Here is a 25,360-nt window from a genome sequence, read left to right on the forward strand (position 1 = left end):
TATCTGGACCTTGAATCTTCGGTCGCTTAGGTACGAGGAGATGAGTTTCGTCATGGCCCCGCTGTATCTATAATCTCTCATTTTGTATGTCAGTCCTTCATGCCACACTCTGTCGAAGGCTTTGTTTACATCCAGGAAGCCTGGTCCTGCATATTTCTTGTCATTGAATCCAGCAGGTATGTATTCGGTAAGTCTGAGTACTTGTAGTTAGCTGAATTGTGCTTCTGGGATTAATCCCAGCCTGTCTGTATCTGACTGGAGTCTGGTTTGAATGACTTGCCCTACTTTCTTACGGGCTTATGGAAGTAAACTAATCGATCTGTAATTTTTCAGAAATATGTGGGTTTTTCCTGGCTTTGTCATCATGATTACATGGGCTTCCTTTCATCGGTTTGAGAAGAGCCTCTATTGCGTTTGTTATGTTTGTCAGATATACAACTGCTTTCGAAGGAAGATACCTTAGGACTCTGTTAGTGATTTCGTCTGGACTAGGTGCTTTCTTTGAATCTTTTAACTGAACTTTTTTTGATAAGTTCAATTATTTCTCTTGGTGACGTGCGATTTATTATTTCTTCTAGTTCTTTGGTCGTTTTAGTTCTGTTTCTTCGACTTCTTCAATAAAGTATATATCTTAGTCTTGCAAATATCTGACTGCTTACAAAAACAATTTAAATTCTCTTGCTTAATGATTATTTTACTAATATCATGTTTGGGATTGAACCAAATTCGAGTCGAACGCATGTAAAATAATTTAATTCGAATTTCTAAAATTTCTGTGTTTTCTTATACCATACCACGAATAGAGTAGATAAAGTATTATCCCCATTTTAGGTATAGTTATTATCAACCTAGACCATACCAATATTCCTTCGAGGCCAAAAGATAGAAGCTACATTCACATAGTCCTATTATATGAGTTTCGTGACTACGAGAAGTTTGCAAACATTTCCGGTAATTTGTTGAAAATGGATATGGCATTAATAATAATAGATACAGTATCACCAAAACATTGCAGCCTTCGAGGAACGCAGATTTTTCCTACTTTTGTTTATGATTTACAGCAAACAACTCTTTATTTCTGCGGTCATAGTAGGAAATATCTAAAAAATAGTATACGCTTCGATTCAAGAAAAGATATTCATGACGTTTACAAATTTATGAAAACGAAAATAGTCAATTATTTTCGAAACTTTGAAAATCGAAAACTAATTGTAGCTTATGATGACTCCCCTCCGTATATCTCCATAAAGTAAGTTATGTTTATTATATACACTATAACCTAAAAATATTTTCCAAATTTCACAATTTCGGTAAAACATCAAGTGCAGTATAAAGACCAGCTTAGTATATAAGGTGTCCCCCTAAAAATAAGATATAAAATAACAGAAAATTTTCTGCTTCAACATAAGACGTTCAAACAAAAGTTTTCGAAATGCAGAACGTTTAATTTGAAAATTAAATAAATATTACTGGCCCTATTTTATTTAATACTTGGTATAATTTTTTTTTTAATTTAATAAATGTTTTCTATATCCTAGTCGTGCTTGATCGACTATGAAAAGGCATTTGACAGAGTTCAACATCAAAAGATGATAAACATTTTAAAAGAAGCAGACCTGGATGACAAAGACCTCAGAATAATTTCGGAACTATACTGGAATCAGACCGCATACATGAAAATTAACGGAGAAGAAACAGATCACATAAAAATACTACGCGGAGTTAGACAGGGATGTATCCTATCGCCGTTGATATTTAATATGTACTCAGAGAAAATTTTTAACGAGGCTCTTTACGGAATAGACGAAGGCATCCTTCTAAATGGTGAAAGAGTAAACAATGTTAGATATGCCGACGACACCATGGTGATAGCAGATAGTTTAGAGGGACTTCAGAGGCTAATGGACAGAATAAACGAGTACAGTCAACAGTACGGACTAAACATTAATACCCACAAAACGAAACAAATGATTATCAGCAAGGAGAATATAAATGGGGCTCATCTTTACATTAATGGGACGCAGATAGAGCGAGTAAAACAGTATTGCTACCTGGGAACTATTATAAACGAACAGTGGGGCAATGTACAGGAAATAAAGTGCCGCATAGGAAAGGCAAGAACGGTCTTTAACAAAATGAGCGCCATCTTCAAAAGTCACAACATATCCCTAGATACAAAAATGAGACATTTGAGATGCTATGTTTTCTCTGTGTTCTTGTACGGGGCGGAGGCATGGACGCTTACAGACACCACTATTAAAAAACTTGAAGCATTTGAGATGTGGCTTTATAGAAGAATGCTGAGAATATCATGGACAGCAAGGATCACGAACAAGGAAGTTCTAGAAAAAATGAAGAAGAGATTGTGTTTACGATCAAACGCATAAAATTGCAATATCTGGGATACGTTATGAGAAATCAGCACCGTTACTCCCTGCTGCAGTCTATATTGCAAGGTAAAGTCAAAGGTAAGCGAGGACCCGGTAGAAGGAGAATATCATGGCTGCGGAATTTAATAACATGGTTTAAGAAAACCTCAACGGAGCTGTTTCGAGCCGCAGCGAGCAAGGTCATGATTGCCAATATGATTTCCAACATCCGAAACGGATAGGAACCAGAAGAAGAAGAAGAATATCCTAGGTTAAACCCTTTAGTAATAAAATTTATTATTTTTACTTTCCACGTGGAGTATAACATGGGTAAGCCAACCCCTTTGATCCTTATAAATGTTGTTCTTCTTCTTTTTCTTCTTCTTCTTCTTCTTCTTCCTCTTTATAAGCAATTCTGCTTGTTCATTGGTGGATTAATACCTCTAAGGAAGGTTGTCTCTCCATCTTTTGTGCGGTCGTCCGATACTTCTTCTGCCGATTGGTGACTGAGTTATCTCTTGCTATTTTGACGGCACGGGTCTTCTCCATTCTGCTTATGTACTTATAAATGTTACGCCATTTAAGTCACATATTTTTTTAAGGAAATTATGTAATTTATTTACAAACGACGTAAAGCGATGACTACATAAAAATCTCCATAGTAAAATAAAAGTAATAAAACAAGATACTAAAGACAATGCTCAGGAGTAATTTTGGAATTAGACTACAATATTATAACTTAAAACTGATAAAAAACTTGTAAGACGAAAATATATAAAGAAGCTATTTAAAAATGAAAACACCAATTCTACGATGACAACGAAAGGTGAGAAAGGACACACCATTACACACACAGAAGTGGATTCAGAAATAAAAAGACTGAGGATAAACTCCAGAAGAGTCAAAGTCCTAATGGACACCGGCACTTCTGAAAATTTCGTATAGAAAAGACTGATCTAGACGGGAGAATTGCAGACACGATTAGTGGTGATTCAGCTGGCCTGTACGGATAATAAGTCGCAAAGCTTAGGGACTACGACAGTCAAGATCATGGTAGATTAGAAATTTCATAGCTGAAACAAGAAGAGGCCAACGTAAACATGCCGCAAAAATGTCTGCATGTAGAGACTGTATCCATATCCACGTTATACTGGAAAATCCATGATATCCAGCAGAACCGTTCCAATCTTTGCTTTCGATGCGGTGTAATAATTAATACAGTAATACAATAACGTTTTCAGCGGCCGTCTATGCCGGCCAACTATAATGGCACTTAAAATGAAAATTGAGCAGAAAGACAACCGACCAATCAACACCAAGCCCTACAAGTGCTCCACGGCAAAGAAACAAATAATGTTTCAGGAAGTCCAGGAAATACTCACAGCAGGTGACGTCCGACCCATCAAATCACTTTACAATAGACCGGTGGTTATTGTGACCAAGAAGGATGATTAGGTTAGTTTCAATATGAGTAGGTAGTTTACCACCGTTCAACTCAGCCTAAGGGGTCTATTGCGGCTCATCTCTAGGTTAACCTTAAGTGACACTTCTACCAAGTCGTAGGGCTCGAGTTGATAATGCTTAAATGTATTAAACCTTATCCTTTCCATCCATGGGTAGAACGTTTTCCGCTGTCTCATCATTAGCCTGACAGAATCTGCAATTGGCACTTTCTACCAGCCCGATTTTCTTCCTGTGCTTCTTGAATCGACAGGGTCCTGATAGGAGACCTACGACAATGCGCATATCACACTGCGTCCTAGATCCATATCTAGTTGATCTTTGGATCTCTTCTTCGAATGTTTATGTATAAACGCCTTCTAGTATTTCAGACGAACTTGTTGGTATCAGTGGTTACGTTTCATCCATTCCACCCAGTCCGATAACGTTTTTTCCCTCTCCTGGTAAGTAGGTTCGCTTTTTCGTTGCCTTCAATACCAGTATGTTCAGATATCCAGACTAAACTTACTTTATTTCTTTTTCCAATCCGAACCAAATTCTGAAGATAATTTAAAACTAACTTGGAGTCAATTTGATTCGATTCAAGTGTCTTAAATGCCACTGTCCCTGCAGTTCCTTGGGATTAGTTCCTGTAGGCACATTTATATAGCATATATTTTTGCATAGAAGATAGTAGAGTGATTACATAGGCTTTCACTAAGGATTAGCCTTGGTTTCTCTCCATATACTCCAGCTCCAACTTCTTTATCGGTTTTAGAGCCGTTTGTGTATCAGCATTGATCTAAAATTATGAGATTTGTTTTATTTTGAGATTTTTCATTACCTCTACAGATTTGATTTTGGTATTCTTTTGCCCTACTTCCTTGCATCTTATTTGCCTTCTGTATGCTCCTATCTTCGCCTCCTTCTCCATCTATATATGTAATAGAGTGAGGTCAAGCATGACATGCATGGAGGCTGTTGGGGTGGTCGATATCGCTCATGTTATGATCAAACATGTATGTCGTTAAAGCTTATTCAGTTTCTCTTTGGTGCTTTTTTGTTGGCATTGAGACCGCCATATTAGTATTTCATACGTAATCATAGACCTAACTACAATCATATATAGCCAGTACATCAATTTTTGTTTCAAACCCCATGTTTTCCCACATATCCTTTGAAATGTCCAAAGAAAAACTTTCCTATTGGTTATTCTTATCATTCTATGTAAGCCGTTTATCTAGAATTACTCCTAGAAATTTGGAGCTTCTCCATACAGAGCCATCCAGATTATCTAGGTTTCGTCTCCTTGTGAAACTGATTACCACTGTTTTACTAACATTAACAGAGAGCGTTTCCCTGTCGCACCACATATCCTGGTAGTAAGGATATTTAATGTTCTTTGGAGTATGCTGAATCATTACCATCTTTTCCTCTTACAATAATTACTAGATTATTTACATAGGCCTGCATTTCTACCCCCTGTGCGTCAGTGTGGACGGTATATAAAACATGAAAGAACATGATCTACTTATTTTGTCCAAGACCAACAGCATACCAGTTATGGATGTTTTTACAAAAGTTCCATGTGCTTAAGATAATCATCAGTAAAAATATCTTACAAAGTTTAAATGATGGTTTCGATTTCTTTATCTTTTATGGATTTAAGGTATGTGTACATGTGTAGGTAATAACGCCAGCTTGGTAATATCGCCAACTCTTAATTTCTCAGAATGTACGTTTGCTAAATAATAAATGGCAACATGTATATGTTCCTCTTCTTCGTCTAGCCGTCACGTCCACATCTGAACATAAGCCTCTGCAAGTCTTCCTTTCCATTGTTTTTTATTGTACGCTACTTATAGCCAATTTTTCCCGGCAGTCCTTTTCAGATCATCTGTCCATCTCATAGGAGGTCTGCCTCTGGGTCTTTTGTGTTGGTATGGTCTCCAGGTTAAAATTGATCTGTGCCATTTGTTTAGATCGCTCCTAGCTACATGTCCAGCATATTCCCATTTTAACTTTATTGATTTTTGCACCACATCGGTGACTTTGGTTTTCTGTCTTATCCATGTGTTTGTTTTCTTGTCCTTAAGTGATATACCTAGCATTGCTCTTTCCATCGCGTGTTGAGTAACTCTAAGTATATTCATATTCTTTTTTGTGATTGTCCATGTTTGTGCCGCATAAGTTAATATCGGAATAATGCATGCATCAAAAACTTTAGATCTAAGATGTAATTGAATTTGTTGATTCAATCGGTGTTGGGCCGTTTAAAATACCGAAAGGTACAAATGGGTCTACTGATTAAGTAAGTAAAGTAAGTATATGTAGAACATAAAATAATTAATTAATTTGTTACTTGAACACGGAGTATGATTATGACCATAATATACTACTATGTTCTATGTACTATATTTATTGGACTTGGCGATATTACTAACATGCACAAAAATTGTTTGTAATTTGGTTTCTACATATACTTAACTGACCTTTTATGATTATACTTTAATTTTTATTTTTTTATTGTTAAATATTCCATGTTCTACATACGTATACTTAGTTAGCCTTTTATTTCAGCAGTTTGAATATGCCTAAATTCCAAAATCAAGGAATAAGAGGAAAATGAAAGGAAAAAGATAAGCGAAATGCCATCACAGCCGGTAAAGATGGTTGGTCTGTTAACAAGGCAAGCACTCACTATGTAGTTCCTCGTAGAGCACAGAGATTACTTCAAAAACGTAATACCATGGCCAAATGTACAAAGAGAATGTAGAAGGATAGTTCATTTAGCAGAGATCGGATATCCGTTAACAACTAAAGTGTTCAATTCAATGTATTCAATTTTTGTTAAATAATACCAAAAATCCAGGATTTCTACAACGAAACCAAGAAATTAGGCATCGTAGAGCACAGAACATGAATCCTGCAAGAGCGTAAAAATCAAACAAATTTAGGAAAATACTTACTGATAAGTGTTTATTGGATAAGCCTTAATGCACATATAATATGGACGAGAAAGGATGTCGCCTAACGTTACATCAACAACAAACAGCTTTTGGAAAGAAAGGTGCCAAACGAGTACACATAGTGGCAAATGAACATGCACAGAATATTACAACAGTATCCTGTGGTAACGCTATGGGTACCGCTATTCCTCCTTCATTTTACTTAAAGGCATATGACTTAAACCAGAAGGGTCAGATTCATTACCTCCTGGTGTAATTGTAATGATGACACCTAAAGACGGTATGGCATTTGAGACTTTTAAAGATTGGTTCCGCCATTTTGCAAAGTACAAATCAGCTGTCAACTGTCTATTATTGTTTGATAGTGCTTCTTCTTATCTCGCATATTCTATTGTTCAAGAAGCAGATAAGCTTGATATTACTCTATGTTGCTTTACCAGCAATACAACACATGAGCTCCAGCTCATAAATAAAGCTGTTTTTAGATGCTTCGAGCATTCCGGGGACGATGCGGTTTTAAAATACCGGACTCAAAACATAGATCGCTTAATAATAAAGCCACGTTTCGGAACCATTTTCTTCATAGTATAGGATGAGTCCGTGACACCTGATAACATCAAATCGAGAATTTTGGCAACAGGCATATACAGGCAGTACAGTAACTGATCACAATATTGGACCCTATGAACCATTATCCAGGAATTATCCACTTCGAGCACATTCTTCTCAAAGGCAGACACCCAACAGAAATTAAAAAGCGCTCTACCGCAGGGTCATCGACAAGCAACAGTGATTCTGATGATATAGAGTTCAGTGAGAAGGAACCATCAGATGAAGAAAAACATAACACTTTATTTTCAGATATGCTAACCACTCCAGATATGGCACAAAAATCTACACGAGCAAAAACAAAGCTGCTGTCAATAGTCGGTAGACAGCAAGTTGTGACAAAAGATCTGTCCGACACCGATAAAACCAGTACCACTCGTAAGAAACCCAATTTACCTAAAGTATCTAAGAAAGGTTCTTAGAGTACCAAGGAAAACTGGTATTGTAAAATATGTAACGAGGATAGAGTAGCTGATTATGCAGCGTTTGCTTGTGTTACTTACATGAGGGCTGCCTACCAAAAGAAGACACTGCTCAATCATATATTTGTCCTTATTATTCTTAAATACTTACTTATTGTTATTTTTCAGCAAATATATCATTTTTAAGTATACTGTTCTATTGTTAGACACTATTGCATTCGAAGTAATAGGTCGGCGATATTGCCAACAAGGATTGGAAACATTACCAAAGATGACTTTTTTAAATTGTCCAGTAAATTATGTTCAGAAAAATGCTTAAATATTCTAAAAGTATGATATATGAATATGTGCTAATTATATTTTAATGTATTATTGTAGAAATGAATCTGAAAAAATGGTTATGTGGGGTACCGACTACTTCCTCTTGAACATTTTGAGAAAAAAGCTTAATTTTAGGTTGGGATTTAAACAGTTCAGAGCAGAAAACCTTACTGGAGCGAAAACTCTCGGGCTCCGTGAGGTAAGTATATTTTTTTAAATTTTGTATAAACGGTTATTGAAGTTTTTTTACCCTTTGAAAGCAGACCAAAATTACCAAGCATAAATTTGACTTCGAAAATATCAAAATTTTAAAAATCGGACAAAACAAAAAAAAAGGATGAGATCGCAAAAAAAAAGAAATACCAACGCAATTATTGACAAAAAAGATATACAGAACCTAAATAAAATATATTTCAATCTGATTTAAATCATAATAAATATAACACCATAAAAGACTCTTAAAGTCATAACATATCTCCACTTTACCTTTTACGAAAACACCAACGATACGCCCATATAAAAATAATTATATACTAATAATAGTAAACCATGAGATATCAGATATCAAGTTTTACTTCTGTCAATTCATTAACGTCAGTGTCCCGTTTTACGTTTTGGTTTTTTATATATTTTACAATAACTTTTTGTTTCTAGTCTTGTACATTTTAGAACCTTGGCAAAGACATGGGTTTCCTGCCGACGTAGCTCCAATTTATTATTACTTATTGAATGTAAACCCAAGAAATACTAATTTTATAATAAATAAAGTACGGTTCAGGATGTTGACTGTTTTGGATGGGTTGGAGTCAATAAAAGGGCTATTGGTTAACTATTTTTTATCTCGAGCTTTCAATTGTGTTTACAATTATTATCAAGAGCTGCTAAAAAAGACAAAATATCTTACAAAGTTGAACTAGAAAGAAAAAACAATTTTTGTTAACTCACCAAATAAAATTAGTTTAGTAAATAAAAATTGCTGCTTTTTCCAAACGAGTCACAAGTACTTCTTTATATATATATATATATATATATATATATATATATATATATATATATATATATTGTTATGTGTTCTTTTGTTTGAATGATGAGCAATGAGTATTTTTAATAATATAATATATAGGGTTTTTATCGCGGTTCTCAAAGAATTAGCTTGTAAGTACTTTTTTAAATTATCTTTATTATAACTATTATGAAACACACATATATATCTAACCTAGCCAATGTAAATTTAAAATAAACTATCTTTAAATTGATATTCTTATAAAACTAATTAAATTCTATAGACAATGTAAAATTTAAACAAACTATCTTCAAAATTGAAATTGTTATGACACTAACTAAATTATATTAACAAAATTTTGTACCTTTCTTTCACTGAATGCCTAAATGAACTGTTTTCCACTATATAGATTCTAATCATCACTGAATGTCTTCGTACTTCGGTTATCCTTGTTTTTGTGAAATTACTTTTTCCAATTATCAGCTTCTACCAATTTAAGATATAGTTTTCTTCACCAGCATTTATACACCACCAGCAAACACCATTTATATTTATTCTTCTTTTCAATATACCAATATCCAATTATTATAAGTTGATTTATACTAATCTCCAATCATAATATAATTTTAATTCCTTCCAATGTCCATCCAATATTCTTCTAATATACTTTTATAATCTTCAATAATTATTTGTGTATTATTATAAATGTGCATTGAATCTATGTATAATTTTTAATCTTCATTTAACTCACTATATTAAACAATTTGACTATTTGTAACTGATTCACTGACTCCAACTAACTTTCATATTTCTTACTAAACTTTTCTGACTGACTTCTTGAAAATTCTGAACAATTTACTTCACTAACTAAATGTGTCTACTAACTTTCATAATTAACTGGCCTGACTTCTGACTAAAAACTGCCATCTTGAATCCAAATCACGGGTATTTATATCTTTTTGGATATTCTAGAACCATCTGGTAAGAGATCATGTTCCAATTTGTTCTATTAAATACATGTCTGAATTTTCTGGAACAAACCATTTCGCAAACATGGCCATCTCCGGTGATCCAGAGAATTCCATTCTTTTCTATTAATAATTTTGTTGACATTTAGGCTTTTCAGATCAGAATAAACATTTAAATCATTAAATATATATAAATTAAACATTTTAAACTAACATTATTATTATAACCCCATTTATATTCGTATTATGATTAATTTCTATCTGTCAATTTACTGTATAGTTGGTTGCCTATGCACATGGCTCACTTAAATATATTTACAACATTAAAATACAACTTTTTACACTTATTATATGCTAATTTATTAAAAATGCCCTCACATAAATATATTTTTATAAAATTCTCTAGTATATAATTTATTTAAAACAACCAAATATTTGTTATATCTAAAATTATCTAGTATATAACTTACAAATTAATTTTTTAAACAATACCTTTCTTTCTCCTATATCATATCAATATATATATATATATATATATATATATATATATATATATATATATATATATATATATATATATATATATATATATATATATATATAGCTTTATATATACACTTCTCCAAGAAATTAACGCACCACTTTGAAATATTAAAATATTTTATTAGCGTTAATAAAAATTTCCATTGTAATGTTATATTTGGAAGCCCCTTGTATATGCTATTCGTATACTCTATATTTATTGACTGTATTTTATCACTATAGTTTTTTTTTGCAACAAAACAAAAAGAAGCAAAAAATGTACTACTTCTATAAATATACTAATTTCCAAGTGTTCACGTATTTTATTCGGCTACTGTTTAATTGTTGATAATTTTTAATTGTTTTTATTATGGAGCGTCAATGACGTAATTTAACCTGAGATGAATGTGCTCAAGCAGTGATACTGTCGGAAGAAGGTTGGAGTTACCGAAGAATTGATCGTCGGTTTAATGTATCCCACACATCCGTCTCACGAGTGTTAGAAAGATTTCCCGAAACAGGGGATCATACTCGCAGACCAGGGCAAGGACGAAACCGGGTAACTACCCCTATTCAAGATCGATTTTTAAGAATTTCTGCCCTTCGACAACGTTTTGTAACACATCGAAGTCTACAAATTTAGCTTCGAGACGTGCATGCTATACAAATTAGTACTGAAACTGTTCGCCAGCAACTTAGGGAATACAACTTAACACCTAGGATTGCCACCCGAGGTCCTCTATTAACTGCAGAGCATCGAAGGGGGAGACTACATTTTGCCAGGGAACACGTTAATTGGTTAGAGGCTGACTGGGAACGGGTGCTATTTACTGATGAATCCCTATTTTGTTTGTACAATAACGACAGACGTGTTCGTGTGTTGCGACGACCCAACGAACGATATGCTCAATGTAACTTCTCTCATACCACATTTTTTGGTGGAGGATCCGTTATGGTGTGGGGTGATATTTCTTTGACCGCACGTACGGACCTAGTGGTCATACAAAATGGAACTGTTACAGCTGAAAGGTACATATTGGAGATCCTGGAGCAACATGTAGTACCATTCGCTCCTTATATCGGTGAAAATTTCTTACTAATGTAAGATAATGCCAGACCTCACGTTGCACAGATCGTCAGAAATTATCTAGAAGAGGTAGAAATTAACACTATTGAATGGCCAGCACATAGTCCGGATTTAAATCGCGGGTAGGCGATTAAGAGCGACACCGATCCAACCAAACAGGAAGTGGGAGAGAGGTTGATCCAGATTTGGAGAGAACTAGACCAAAATGAAATACGGCAATTAATTTTAAGTATGGGCCAACAATGTGAGGCTGTTATACGTAGTAGAGGTGGAAAAACTCATTATTAAGACTTTTTTCATATTTTAGTTTACTTTTCTTATCATTATTTTTTTAGAATTTTCCGTTTTATTTTATTTTTCTCCTGTAGTTCAACATTTTCTGATGATTAGACAAATTGTTATAATTACTAATAAAATGTAGAATAAATCTGGTAAAGTTTTATTTTTTATTCTTTGCTTGTTTAGAAATAAAATTGATATATTGAAGTGGTGCGTTAATTTCTTGGAGAAGTGTATTTTGAAAAGTTCTTAAATCTTTAAAAAGTGTTTCGTCTTAATTGTTTATTCCCGTCTGTACACTTGTTACAAAAAAAGGCTTATTTTTTACCAACTTTATTGGTCTATAAAGCAATTTAATCACTAATATATAAAAATTAAAGAAAACAGTATATTCTTGAAATAATTAATTGAAACTATTTGTTTAAAGTCAATGCTTAATTTTTTTGTCAACATAGAGTGTTCCGTTCTTCAAGAGCAGCTTGTACTAACTGTGCGGTGTTTTGTGGATTGTCCCTGTGAGATCTAATCATTATTATTTTAAGAACAGTGATATCTTCTGTTTCAAGGACGTCTGTAGGTACCTACTCGGCTGGGGGCATTATCATTCATGAAAATTAAATTTTCTCCTATTATACCTCTCTAGAGCCTAACCCCAGGTGTCTAACCAAATACATAATAACATATCTGCGAGCTGTTGTTAGCTGGTAATTAAAGGAGTTTTTTCACCCATCCTAATGCCACCCAAAAACATGACACTTCCACCAAGACACCAATTTAGGCGATCAATCTTGTGCTGCTTTAATAATTCTGGAACTCGTGAAAGTCCTTCGGCACGAAATATTTTTATTATCGTTTCAATTTAAACATTTACACATATATCTTTCAACACTGCCTTTGGAGCCACGGGTAAGAAATTGTTGGGTCTCATCTCGCTACTTGGACAATGAAACAATCGTGGCGAGCCGCTGTTACTTTTTGGCGATTTTGTCTTGGTCTATTTTTGAGCGTTTCTACTTCCTGATACCTAACAAAGTTTTTTGCTACAACGCCCTATATTATGCCTACCACTGCAGCTATATCTTTCTACGATATTTCGCAAGACCAATAATATTTCCCCATTGCACCTCACATAGGCATATTTTCGTTTTTGAACGCAAAAGTTAGTTTATTTATTTTCGTTTAATTTACAACCAACGCAAATAATCTAGAACATACCAAGCTGTGTTATCTTTTTGTTTTATCGGTTTGTTTATTTTCAATAAAAACCTTTATTCTTCACAACAATAACAAGTTTTTTCAAAAGAAATAAATATTAGTGTGAAATAGATGATGATAAATATGAGACAAATAGGTTATTTATAAAAACAATAAACAGAATAAGATCAAACCACGTACTCACTCCTGCATACAAACAGAGCATAGGTATTACTGATAACCCATATTGCTCCTGTGGTAAAGTGGGAAATCTGCAGCACTTTATATTGGAGTGTGGACAGTACAAACAAAGTATAAAAATGATGTATGAAAAACTAATTGAGCTAAATTGTTCACTGCCTGTCAATTTAAATACAATTATTTTTTTCAAATAATAAGCAGATATTAAAATGTATCTACGAATACATAACATCCTGTAAATTTAAATTATAAGTAGTTTTAGGTATTCAAATCAAAAATTGTAAATATGTCAAAAATTAAATGTGTATACGAACATACTACTTCCTGTAAATTTATATTATAAATAGGCTTAGGTAATAAAATCAAAAATTGTAACTACCACAAATAGTCTGGCTAATTGGCTATGCCAAAGCCATTATACAATAAAAAAAAATTGATGGTGATTCCAAATAAGTTTGGTTGTGTGTATATATTAATTGGGTTATTTTAGATTTCAGCAGGACGTGTTGATATACTGACAGGAGGTTCAGTGATAACGGAAAGTCGATCTGCAGTGTATGATTTTATGTGGGGTTACCGATTTGCGACCTACGTCTCCATATTTTTCGCCGAAAATGATTCTTCTTTGGGCATCAGTCAAATACTAATTAATCAGATATTAAAAACATACTATCTACCCATTTTAATAGTTTTTACGATACTCATTGGGTTTATTTTAAATATATCAACAAGATTGTATAAAAGTCAATATTCACTTCGACGTGATATAGAGGTATGTTGTTTCCTGATATATTTTAACATATTATTGATCGCTACATGTAATTTCTTAAGAATTTCTAGCGGGCCACATATGTACATATTTTGATTAATTTATATATTTATTTATTTAATTACTATTTACAGAAATTTTGAATAGATTAAGCAATAAACTTTTTAAATAACTTGTGGTTTTATATAAAAAACGAAATGGAATAAAACAAAGATGATTTTTATAAATTGACATGAAATTTACTTTTTTCGAAAGATTGTCTTTTGACATTATAATTTAAATATAATTTATGGCATATGACCGTCATGGCTGGATCTGACGTATATAGCAGTCACCATTGACTGTAAAATTGTGGCTAGCATCGTTTTTGAAGAAATACAGTCCAATGATCTCACCAGATCATAAAACATATCAAACAGTCAGTTTTTCTGGATGTAATGGTTTCTCTAAATCGCTTCTCAACTGGTAGCGACCATAGACTAGTCCGAGCCAAGCTGATCATTGATAATAGATTTGAAACAAGAAAGAAAATGAAAAATAATCAGAAATTAGACATGGAAAAACTAAAACAAGAAAAACAGACGTACGAGGAGAGAATAAAGGAAATATTGCCGACCAAGGAAGATATAGAACACAAACATATCGATGAAATAAACATGATATTTCCTGAAACTTAATGAGAATGGGTAAAGAAATAGCACAGACAACAACAAAAAAAAGAAAGTTTCATATCCCATGAAACAAAGATTCTTATAAACACAAGAAGTAAATTACTAGAACAAGGAGACAGAAATAAAATGGAATACAAAGAAATAAACAAAACTATTAGAAAAAATATCAAGGAGTGTAAACGGAGAGTACAGGAAGAACAGGTAGAGAAAACAATTGAAAAAAATAGAAACATGAAGTGCTTAAAGCAGAACCTGGGAAACATACAAATTAATAGAATAAAGAACAAAGAAGGAGTGGAGACCAACAATATAAAAGAAATTTTACAGATAACGCACGAATATTATACAAATTTCTATAAAACAGAACAAAAACCAACCCAAGAAATCCGTAATCAGTTACAACTGAAAATAAAGAACTTTAACTCTGACCTACAACCAGAAATTAGTAAAAATAGAAATAAAAAAGGCACTCAAAGAAATAAAGAATAACAAATCTCCTGGGAAAGATGGAATAACTGTGGAAATGTTAAAAATGGGGGGAAAACTACAGTGGAAGTCCTTTATGTACTAATGAATAAAATAATGAACACAAAACAAATACCCACAACATGGAACGATGCAATACCACTATTACTATTTAAGAAAGGCAATAGAAAAACTCTGAAAAACTATAGGCCCATAACGCTACTGAATGTAATGTACAAACTGTTAACTAAACTACTAACAAACAGATTAACAACTAAGTTAGATAACCAGTCAAGAGAGCAAGCCGGTTTTAGAAAAGAATTCAGTACAGGCGACTATCTGCTTACGATAAAAATATTAATTGAAAAGACCAACGAATATCAAATCCCAATGTATATGGCATTTGTAGACTTTGAAAAAGCATTCGATAAGGTGGAATATTGGGCAGTAAAGAAGTCTTTAAAAAATGGGAGAATAGACTATAGATATACGGACTTAATTTCCAATATATATATATATATATATATATATATGATCAAGCAACAACATCCATCAAAATAGTTGAACAAACGGAGCCCATTAATATACGGCGAGGAGTCAGACAGGGTGACACTATATCACCCAAACTATTCAGTCAAGCTTTGGAAGACGTTATGAGGAAATTACAATGGGAAAAACGGGGTATTAACATAAATGGCCAATACTTGAATCACTTGACATATGCAGACGACATTGTATTAATAACAGATAAAAGGGAAGAATTGCAAAATATGATGGATGAATTAAATAGCGAATCAACAAAAATAGGTCTACAAATGAATTATAATAAAACGAAAGTTATGACCAACCAACCAGAAGAATCAATAATTAAAATTGCACAAACAACTATACAACAAGTAAAAGAATATGTACATTTGAGACAACGAGTTAAATTAAATAAAGAAAATCAGACCGGAGAAATAAAGAGAAGGATACGGTTGGCTTGGTTATCCTTCGAAAAACTTTTCTATATACTGAAAAATAGAAAATACCCCCAATATTTAAAAACAGGAGTCTTCAACCAATGTATACTTCCTGTTCTCACCTACGGTTCTCAAACTTGGACGTTTACAAAGGAAATCGTGGAAAAAATAGCAAAGATCCAAAGAGCCATGGAAAGGCAAATACTGAACATATATATTAACTGAACCGATATGTATGACCGATGTATTATCGCAAATAGCTAAACTTAAGTGAAAGTTCGCTGGAAATACCATAAGATAGAAAGACGACAGATGGAATAAGACGATTATACACTGGAGACCATATAGTTACAAACGAAAAAGAGGAAGGCCACAAATGAGATGGTCAGATGACTTGAAGAAACACGCATGCCCGAAGTAGGTATAAACTGTCTACAATAGAGAGACGTGGAAGAAGGAAGAGGAGGCCTATGTCCAAAATTGGACAGAAAGGGCTGTATAGATAGAGAATAGTATGTTGCTGTATGTTTCTCAACATACATTTGAGGATTATCTTTACTTCAAATAGGGCAGTTTTGTTTGTTGGCGTAGCCATTCATCCAAAAGTGAGCTTCATCGCTAAACAAAATTCGCTTATGCAAATTAGAATCAACGGGAATATCGTTTTGGACCCACTCACCGAATCTAGGAATCTACGATTTGCTAGGTGATGATGTACCTTAACATAAATCACTTGACAGCTATCAAAATGGCCGACAATTAAAAAAGTGTTACTAACTTACACTTCTATACGTCTAAAAAACACTCTTTATATACAGACTGGACCAGCCAAATGAAATAAATTCGGTAATAGATAAATAGGGGTGTACCTACTCAAAAAACGCTCGGAAAAGTCTATTGGTATTTTAAGTTGGGTATTTTTTTGAGATAGAACCAATCCTGGAATATATCTACCTAGGCCAAATCCTGAAACTTGACAAAGAGAACCAAAAAGCGGAAATTACTAGAACAGCAAGACTAGCATGGGCAGGATTTGGAAAACTTAGTTGGATACTTAAGAACCGCAAAATACCCCAATACTTGAGGAGCAAAGTGTTCAACCAATGCATCCTTCCTATCATGACATATGGATGTCAAACCTGGACCCTAACCAAGGCAAACATGAATAAACTAGCCACAACAGAAAGAACAATGGAAAGAGCAATGTTAGGTATACGACTGTCAGATAAAAAGAGAAACGACTGGGTAAGATCCAAAACAAAAGTCGAGGACATAACAACAAAAATTGCCAAACTTAAATGGAGCTTTGCGGGCCACACTGCTAGACAAAAAGACCAACGTTGGAATACTACAATACAACATTGGAGACCTTACGAAAGTAAACGACCAAGAGGAAGACCACAGATGGGATGGGTTGATGACATTAAAAGAATAGCCGGAACAAATTGGAAATATGTTGCTCAGGATAGAAACCGATGGAAGGAGTTGGGAGAGGCCTATGTCCAAACATGGACGACAGAAGGCTAAGAAGAAGAAGAAGATGATTTTTTTGTAACAAAAACTTTTTATGCAGGGTGTGTCACCTAACAGTGGCCAATGCCGACTTTCTTATTTCAAATACAACACCTTATACCTATATTATTTAATTTTTGAATTCCTCAGTATATTCTAGATATATCTCATGATAATATTGTTTACCCATTGTTAACTGTTTTGGAAATATTAAGTGTTTTCAGATTTATTGCAAAAATAAACATTAAAAAAATTATCTTGGTTCAGAAATTTTATATTAGTTCAGTCGTCAGAGATTTGACCCCTAAAAATCATACGAACAAGCTGAATTTTGTCGAGAATATTAATTTTCGGACCTCAAAAAAGGGGCAAAAATACCGCTTTTAACCCGTATTTCCTCCTAACCCCCTCGTAGGGGGTAACAAGGCAAAAAAATCGATTTACCAAAAATTGTAAGGCCGTAAAAAAATGTTTAAAATAAAAAATGTAGCTGAGATAATTTTGAACAAAAATGTTAATACGCACTTTTTGTGTGGAATGAATCGTTCTCTCAGAAAGTCGACGGTAAAAATTCGATATCTTTTGATTAGAGTATCCTATCGACAAAAATCAAAATGCGTTTTAAAGGTAAAGAGTTTAGCTTTCGTATGAAATGTTTGTATTTTGCCGCAAGTAAACTTAGATTTTATAAAGGTATTAAATAAATACGTGACGCGATTTTTTCCATTTTTTATGATTATCATGAGGTCAATACAATACATTTTTTCTTTTATTGACTGGCCACTATAAAGTTTTGATTAATAGAGCCTAACCTTCATTACATACAGCACGAAATTTTAGTTTGTAGTTTTGCATCGAGTTAGAATATATGGAGAGGGCATCACGTGACTAAAACGACCTCACTTCGGCCATATTGTTATGATCGTTTTGACAGATCGTGTATAATTGTTTACGTTTGTTGTTTTATGTGATAGTGCATAATAATGGTTTCTTGTTCTCAACGTAGTTGCAGTAGCAGAAGCAATGTTAATCAAAAATCTTCAGGAATAACGTTCCACAGGTAAGTATACAAATATGTAAACAAAGTAATGTCCCGTACTTCAAAAAATAAATTAACAGTATTCATAAAAAAATCTTATAAGGTAGATTATGCTATTCTTGAGAATATCTTCATCCTAAATATCTAAAATTTCTCATTAACTACTGCAACATGATTCTTTTTATTTCTACACAGTATTTCCATTGTGATATTCGGCAGATATTCAATTTTGTTTTTTTAATAATAACTTTTCTAACTTTGTTAATTGAACTAAATTTTTAAGTGTCAGTTAATTTGTATTTATCAAATATATAAGTTGTAAAACGAACGTATTTCTTTTATTTCATACCGTATATTTATTTTACCCTTTAAAATATTATTTATATTATTATCTCTTTCAGATACAACTTGTTATTTGACTGTATTAATTTATCTTTATGTATAATATGTCGTGTTTTTAGTGTTTACCGAGGGATAAATAAATCATAGTTTATTAAAAATGTATTGCACTTTTTTAGATTATGATTAAATCTTCTGAATATCTACTCATATTTGTATAGTAGTTTTAATATTATTGAGTCAGGCCCTGATCCCACCGCCATATTGGTATGGACGTTAGCCACACCTACTGACGCCGTTTTTAATACACACGTTAATATGCTCATAGCTTCTCCATAGATTCTAACTCGATGGAGTTTTGGCAACAAATATGACGCATTTGAAATATGTTTAAAAAGCGCTGGAATTAAACTTTCACGTAACAAACAATGTACAACGTTTAAAACTTTTTTTCAGTAAAACTAGTACGTTTTTCAAAAAAAAAACAAAACTTCTGCTATAAACTACTTCCTAAATCATCTACTTGGAGGCATTTCCCATGCGATCGTTTGAAATGTAAAGCAGTAAATTCTTCGTTTTTTATTGATATTTCAAATACCTCATATTTGTTGCCAAAACTCACAATTAAAATTTCATGTCATAGGTTTTAAAGATTAACCAGCGGCGGCCGGCCAGGTGAAGTAGGTGAAGGTGAGGTTCACCAAAAAAATATAATTAAATTGAGACAAATAAATAAAAAATGAAAGCAACATTATTATATCTAAATTCTGAAATCAATTATTTATTCTCTTTTAATTATTCTAAAAATTAAAAAGACAACTAGCTTTATTAGCGGTACGTACTTGACGGTCAAGTCCTGACCTGTGTCACTAGCCGTGTACTGAATCTTAGTATTTAGGAATAGGTGAATATAATTTTTGACATTCGGAATGCATCTGCATGAGCGTTCACGGTTGCCATGGCAACGTGACGTCAGCCTATCCTTAGTGATAGCTGAGAAAACTGGTGAGTGCAGTTCCGACTATAAATATATTATTCGTCTTCACCCACTGTTGGATGTGTATTTGGTATTCCTATTTTTCGGAAATTTCTCTCAGCGACAATATTTTGAAATTTAGTATATTTTATAGATATTTTTTATATAGTATAGTGTATATGTAGTATAGTATTTATTAGTTTAGTTTAGTCACAGTATTAATTTTATTTGTTTAGTGCACTTTATTAATACATTTCTCTGTGGTTTGTTTCGGATTTCGGAATAAAGTGTTCTCGTGGATTTCGTTTGAACAAAAATAATTTTAGACAGACATAAATCCAATTAATGACTTCTTTTTCTTCTTCCTATGCCGTCTCCATTAACAGAGGTTGGCTACCACGTTTCTAAAAGTTTCTCTGGCTTTTGCAACGTGGAATAATTCGTCTACAGTCATGTTTGTCCAGTCTCGAATATTTCGCAGCCATGATTTCCTCTTTCTACTTATTCCCTTTTTGCCATCGACTCTATCCTGCATGATTACCTGCAGAAGACTGTATTAAATGGTGGCTAAATTAATGACTTGGTGTGTAATATATTAGAGACTCTGTTTAGGCATTGGAAAAATGAAGATAAAAGGGATGTTCTTTTACATGGTCGACCAACCAGTATTTTAAACATCTGCGTCTGATCCAGAGTGGTCGGCTGCAATCAGCATCTGACTCAGAGTGGGCGGCTGAATCGAAACTCACCAACCCGTTTAAGCAGGCGTGGTGATTTAATCGCCAAAAAACCCTCAATGAAATGTCAAGGTTCAGAACTAAAATACCCCAGGCAAGCAGAACGAATCGTATCTAGTATAAGTGGCCTAAAAAACTGTTTTCAAGTTATTAGGGCCCTAAACTCTATACATTTTTTTAACAAATTTTTAATGAGTTTTGGGCGCGACGTAGGTACCAAACCTCCTTTTGGTCCGGCAAGCTTTCCTCATCTTCACCACTTTTTTATGCCACGAGCCGCCGCTGAGATTAACCTCTAAAAATGAAAATACTACGACTGGTTAATGAGAGTGATCAATTTTATTGATCTCCAGAGAATCTCAAAAAATGTCAAAAATCGCGCCACATTTGTTTATTTAACACCTTTATTAAAACTGAGTTTATTTGCGGCCAAAAACAAAAACTGCATACAAAAGCCGCACTATTTACCTTTAAAACGCGTCTTGATTTTTTTCGATAGGACACTTGAATCAAAAGTATCGAATTTTTACCGTCGAGCTGATACAAATTTTATTGATCATTGATTTCGCGCACGTAACTGACATTCAAAATCGACGGTCGCTAAAAACGTTGCCTCTGAGAGAACTGTTCATTCTACACAAAATGTCATAATAAACATTTTTATTTAAAATTTTTTATTTAAAACAATTTTTTCTACGACGTACAGATTCTTGATAAATTGATTTTTTTGTGTTTTTACCCCCCTACTAGGATGGTTTTAGGGGGAAGTCCGGTGGTAAAAGTAGTAAACCTTTTTGCATCGATTTTGAGGTCCCAAAATTAATATTCTGGGAAAATTCAGCTTGTTCGTATGATTTTTAGGGGTCAACTCTCTGACGACTGGACTATTATATATTATAATCACATAATCGTCAATTGCGAAATTATTTTCATTCATCTCTTTATCACTTGACTTTTAGATTTCTTTCTAGTGTCTCTAATTTCTTTTCTTCTCTTTTTCGTTTTCTTTCATTTTTATTCTGCTTCAATTCTCTCATTTTCTTTTCTCAAGTAATATTCCTTCCATGAATCATATGTTTTTCCTTCCATGAACCACTGAAAATTTTTTTTCTTCTTTGTTATAGTTTATTTTTATGAACGAGAGAGTAATTAGCATAATTTTAACTGGTAGCTCCGACCACTCCATGGGCGTGCTCAAGATTAATTGAAAAATTACTTTGAATAATTGTAAAAAAAAAATGAATTATTTCAGTGTTATAAAGTGTTATGTGTATGTAAACAAAAGTGACCTCTTTTATCACACACTATATTAGAACTGACTGGCCTACATTAAAAAGGGTTTTAAAAAATTCACATTTTTTTTAATTTTTAAAAATTACAAAAGAGAAAAAGAGTTTTTAAAACCGTCTAAGGTATGTTAAATAGATGAATAAAAATATTAATATAAAACTTACAGCTACTTGTTACAAATCCAAATCAGATTCAGAAGATGAACTTTCAGAACCAAGATTTATAATAACTGGCTTGATCATTTTATTAGTAATATTGTCCAGCTTCCACATTTTTTCCTCTTCTTTAATAGTGTAATTTACTGCCTTTTCCCAGTTTTCAGGTTTTACATTATTTACGGCCTCCAAAAACAACTGTTTAACATCATGAATTTTAAAAGTGGTATTTTTTCTTGAAACTTCACTCTTTATCTGTGCCCATACCAGTTCAATCGGGTTTAATTCACAATTATATGGTGGGGATCTAAGTACTGTCATTCCACGATTTTTGGCAATTTCACCAATTTCGTATTTTTTAAATTTTTCTTTATGAAGGGCACACAACGAATAAAGTTCCTTTCTTATAGATCCGGGATGGTACGTAATATTTTTTGAACTCAGCCAATTCTGCAAGTCTTTTTTTAACCACTTGGTTGTGGGCAGTCCTTCTATAAGTCTGGAGTGATAACTTGCATTATCCATTACTATTACACAGTTCTTAGGAAGAAGATCTATCATTTGTTCGAACCATTCTTGAAAGACATCAGCGTTCATGTCTTCATGGTAGTCACCGGTACGAGTTGATTCCAAAGTTAATAAACCACCTTCAACAAAACCGTCTGAACTGCCAATGTGTACTATTATCAGCCTGCGTCCCTTTCCTGATGGTGGGTTTAAACCATTAGATAAGTTATTTACAAAAGCGTGCCTTTGACTTGTAACAGTTTCATCCTGCCAAAATTTATTTGGTGTATGACCCTCGTTGATCCATGTTTCATCAAGATAAAATATTTTTCTTTTTTGGTTTCTCATTTCCTTTATGGTTCTTAGAAAATGTCTTCTCCATATGACAATATCGCTTCTTTCTAATAAAATAGACTTTCTGGGATTCTTTTTCCAGCGGAAGCCTATTTCTTTCAAAAGTTTCCATAACGTACTTCGACTCATTTCTAGGTAATCCTTATCATCTCGAACTGAGACAAGAACTTTATCCAATGTTAGAAATTCTTGTCTAAAGAAGAATTCATGCACTTTCCGTCGAAGTCCTTCTTTAAAATGATATTCTATTTGAAATTTTGGTTTCCCTGGAGCATTACGTGGCATTTGAAAACTACCACATTTCTCTTCTTTAATAACTCTGTAAATCGTAGATTTCTCAACACCAAGTGTACTGCTAACTAACTCAACGGTCTCATCAATACTTTCACATAAACGTTTGTCTGTAAATGATTTAAAACAATTAAATATTAATGGTTTTTCATTAACTGTCAGAGGACCAATTTTTCGGCGTTTACACGGCACTTCCAAATTTTCCATAACACTAGTATACACAATAAACTGCACCTTGCAACTGAAGTACCTACTTTTAGTAAACTGTTAAGAATTTTGAATACGCCAGTTGGACCTTCCTATATACAAAATGGAAAAACCCAGTATCACATTTTCTGTGGAATAAGTTTAGAAGGTAATTATCTAGTCAATTACTGTCGTAGATTCCTGGAATTAAAGAATCAAATGTTTGATTGTTAAAACCCTGACTTCGTGGAATGCACTCATTTCAGATAAAATAAAACGTTTTATTTTATCTAAAGAATTAAACTTTATTTTGCAAATAGGCAAAGAATTAAACTTTATTTTGCAAATAGATAAAATAAAACGTTTTATTTTATCTAAAAAATTAAACTTTATTTTGCAAATAGGTAGGTACTTATTAAACTTTTATTGGTTATATATAACCAATAAAATAAACATCTTACATTTCTTGCAAATTCATTAGTACCTGTTAACCTCCATCACTCCGACACTGGCAACCTTATTTAGGGATTAGTAACCCTCACAACTATTGTATTCTATTCTGCTCCAACCTTTATACCTGGTGGTCATACTCAATTTAAAATTGTTTTTCTATATACTTCTGTAAACTTGTTGACAAATATCTGTTTTTCATTGAGTCACCCGTATCAACAGTTTAGGGATTTGCATACATAATTTATTGTTTTATTACTCTCTCATACATAAAAATACACTATAGAGGTTTTTTTTCATCGTGGTTCGGCCAAAACAATACTTATTGAAAAGGTGATGGAATTAATTTATTATAAGGATTTTCATTTAATTAAAGTCTCTATGTTGAATATTGAACTGTAAAAAGTGTGAAACTAAAATGTCTATCAAACACCATGAAGAACTGTGGCACAAAATAAAGTCAATTACATATTTGTTTTTAGGTGTCTATCGGAGTGTTAGCAGATCGACCACTCAATGCATTGGCAAACTTTAAGAAAATGCCGTATAGAGGTATAATTAAATTATTACTAGCAGCATGGCTAATAGCAAATGTTACGTCGGATGCTTACTTTAATGCGATTATTAAAACTTACCTCACTTTTGGCAAATCAACTTCTACAAAACTTGAAGATTTAATAGCCAAGGGATACTCTTTTATCGTAAGTTAATTCAGATGTTTAAGTTGTTGGGGAATCCGACACCCTGTTAGGGTAAAAGGAAGGGGAGAAAGAAAGTTGTTGGGGAGTTATTAGAAATTTTGTCATTTGAAACAGGAATTAGCAAGGTTAGAGATTGCTCCAGTTCTGCACTGGAAATAACATTGATATTGTAAATACTATCTTCTAGCCATACATATATGAACAAGAGAGTCCTAGCCATTTGGCATAATATGAAAATATGGACAGACAATCATATGAAAAAAAATGTGGAGTTTATAACGTTACTAGCCTTGCTTCAGGCCTTTGATTACTTTAATGATTCCTGATAGTTTTTTCTTTATTTTTACTTGGGACTGTTTTTTGTGGCATGTTTAAGTTAAATACTATTTTGTATGGGATTAAACCACAATTAATTGTAATTAGAATTACGTTTTACATTTGCTTTAAAATTTCGATTTCCAATTCGATTTTTCGATTATCAATCCGGTTTCTAATCTAAAAACGATTTCCGGATTATCTATTCGGAAAATAGCATTAGAAGAGCCCAATAGGAATTCTCAGTTAAAGTGCAC

General features: G+C 33.2%; 1 protein-coding gene across 1 annotated transcript; it reads left to right on the forward strand.

The window, feature by feature from the left end:
- Window positions 1-965: 965 nt before the first annotated feature.
- Ir11a (Ionotropic receptor 11a) lies at window positions 966-24,797 on the forward strand. The gene is made up of 4 exons (XM_072528032.1): window positions 966-1,249; window positions 8,188-8,329; window positions 13,875-14,156; window positions 24,570-24,797. Exons 1-4 carry the CDS (start codon window positions 966-968, stop codon window positions 24,795-24,797), a joined length of 936 nt encoding a protein of 311 aa, XP_072384133.1.
- The last annotated feature ends 563 nt before the right edge of the window (window positions 24,798-25,360 follow it).

This window comes from Diabrotica undecimpunctata, chromosome 1, assembly GCF_040954645.1.
Source record: "Diabrotica undecimpunctata isolate CICGRU chromosome 1, icDiaUnde3, whole genome shotgun sequence".
NCBI lineage: Eukaryota > Metazoa > Arthropoda > Insecta > Coleoptera > Chrysomelidae > Diabrotica > Diabrotica undecimpunctata.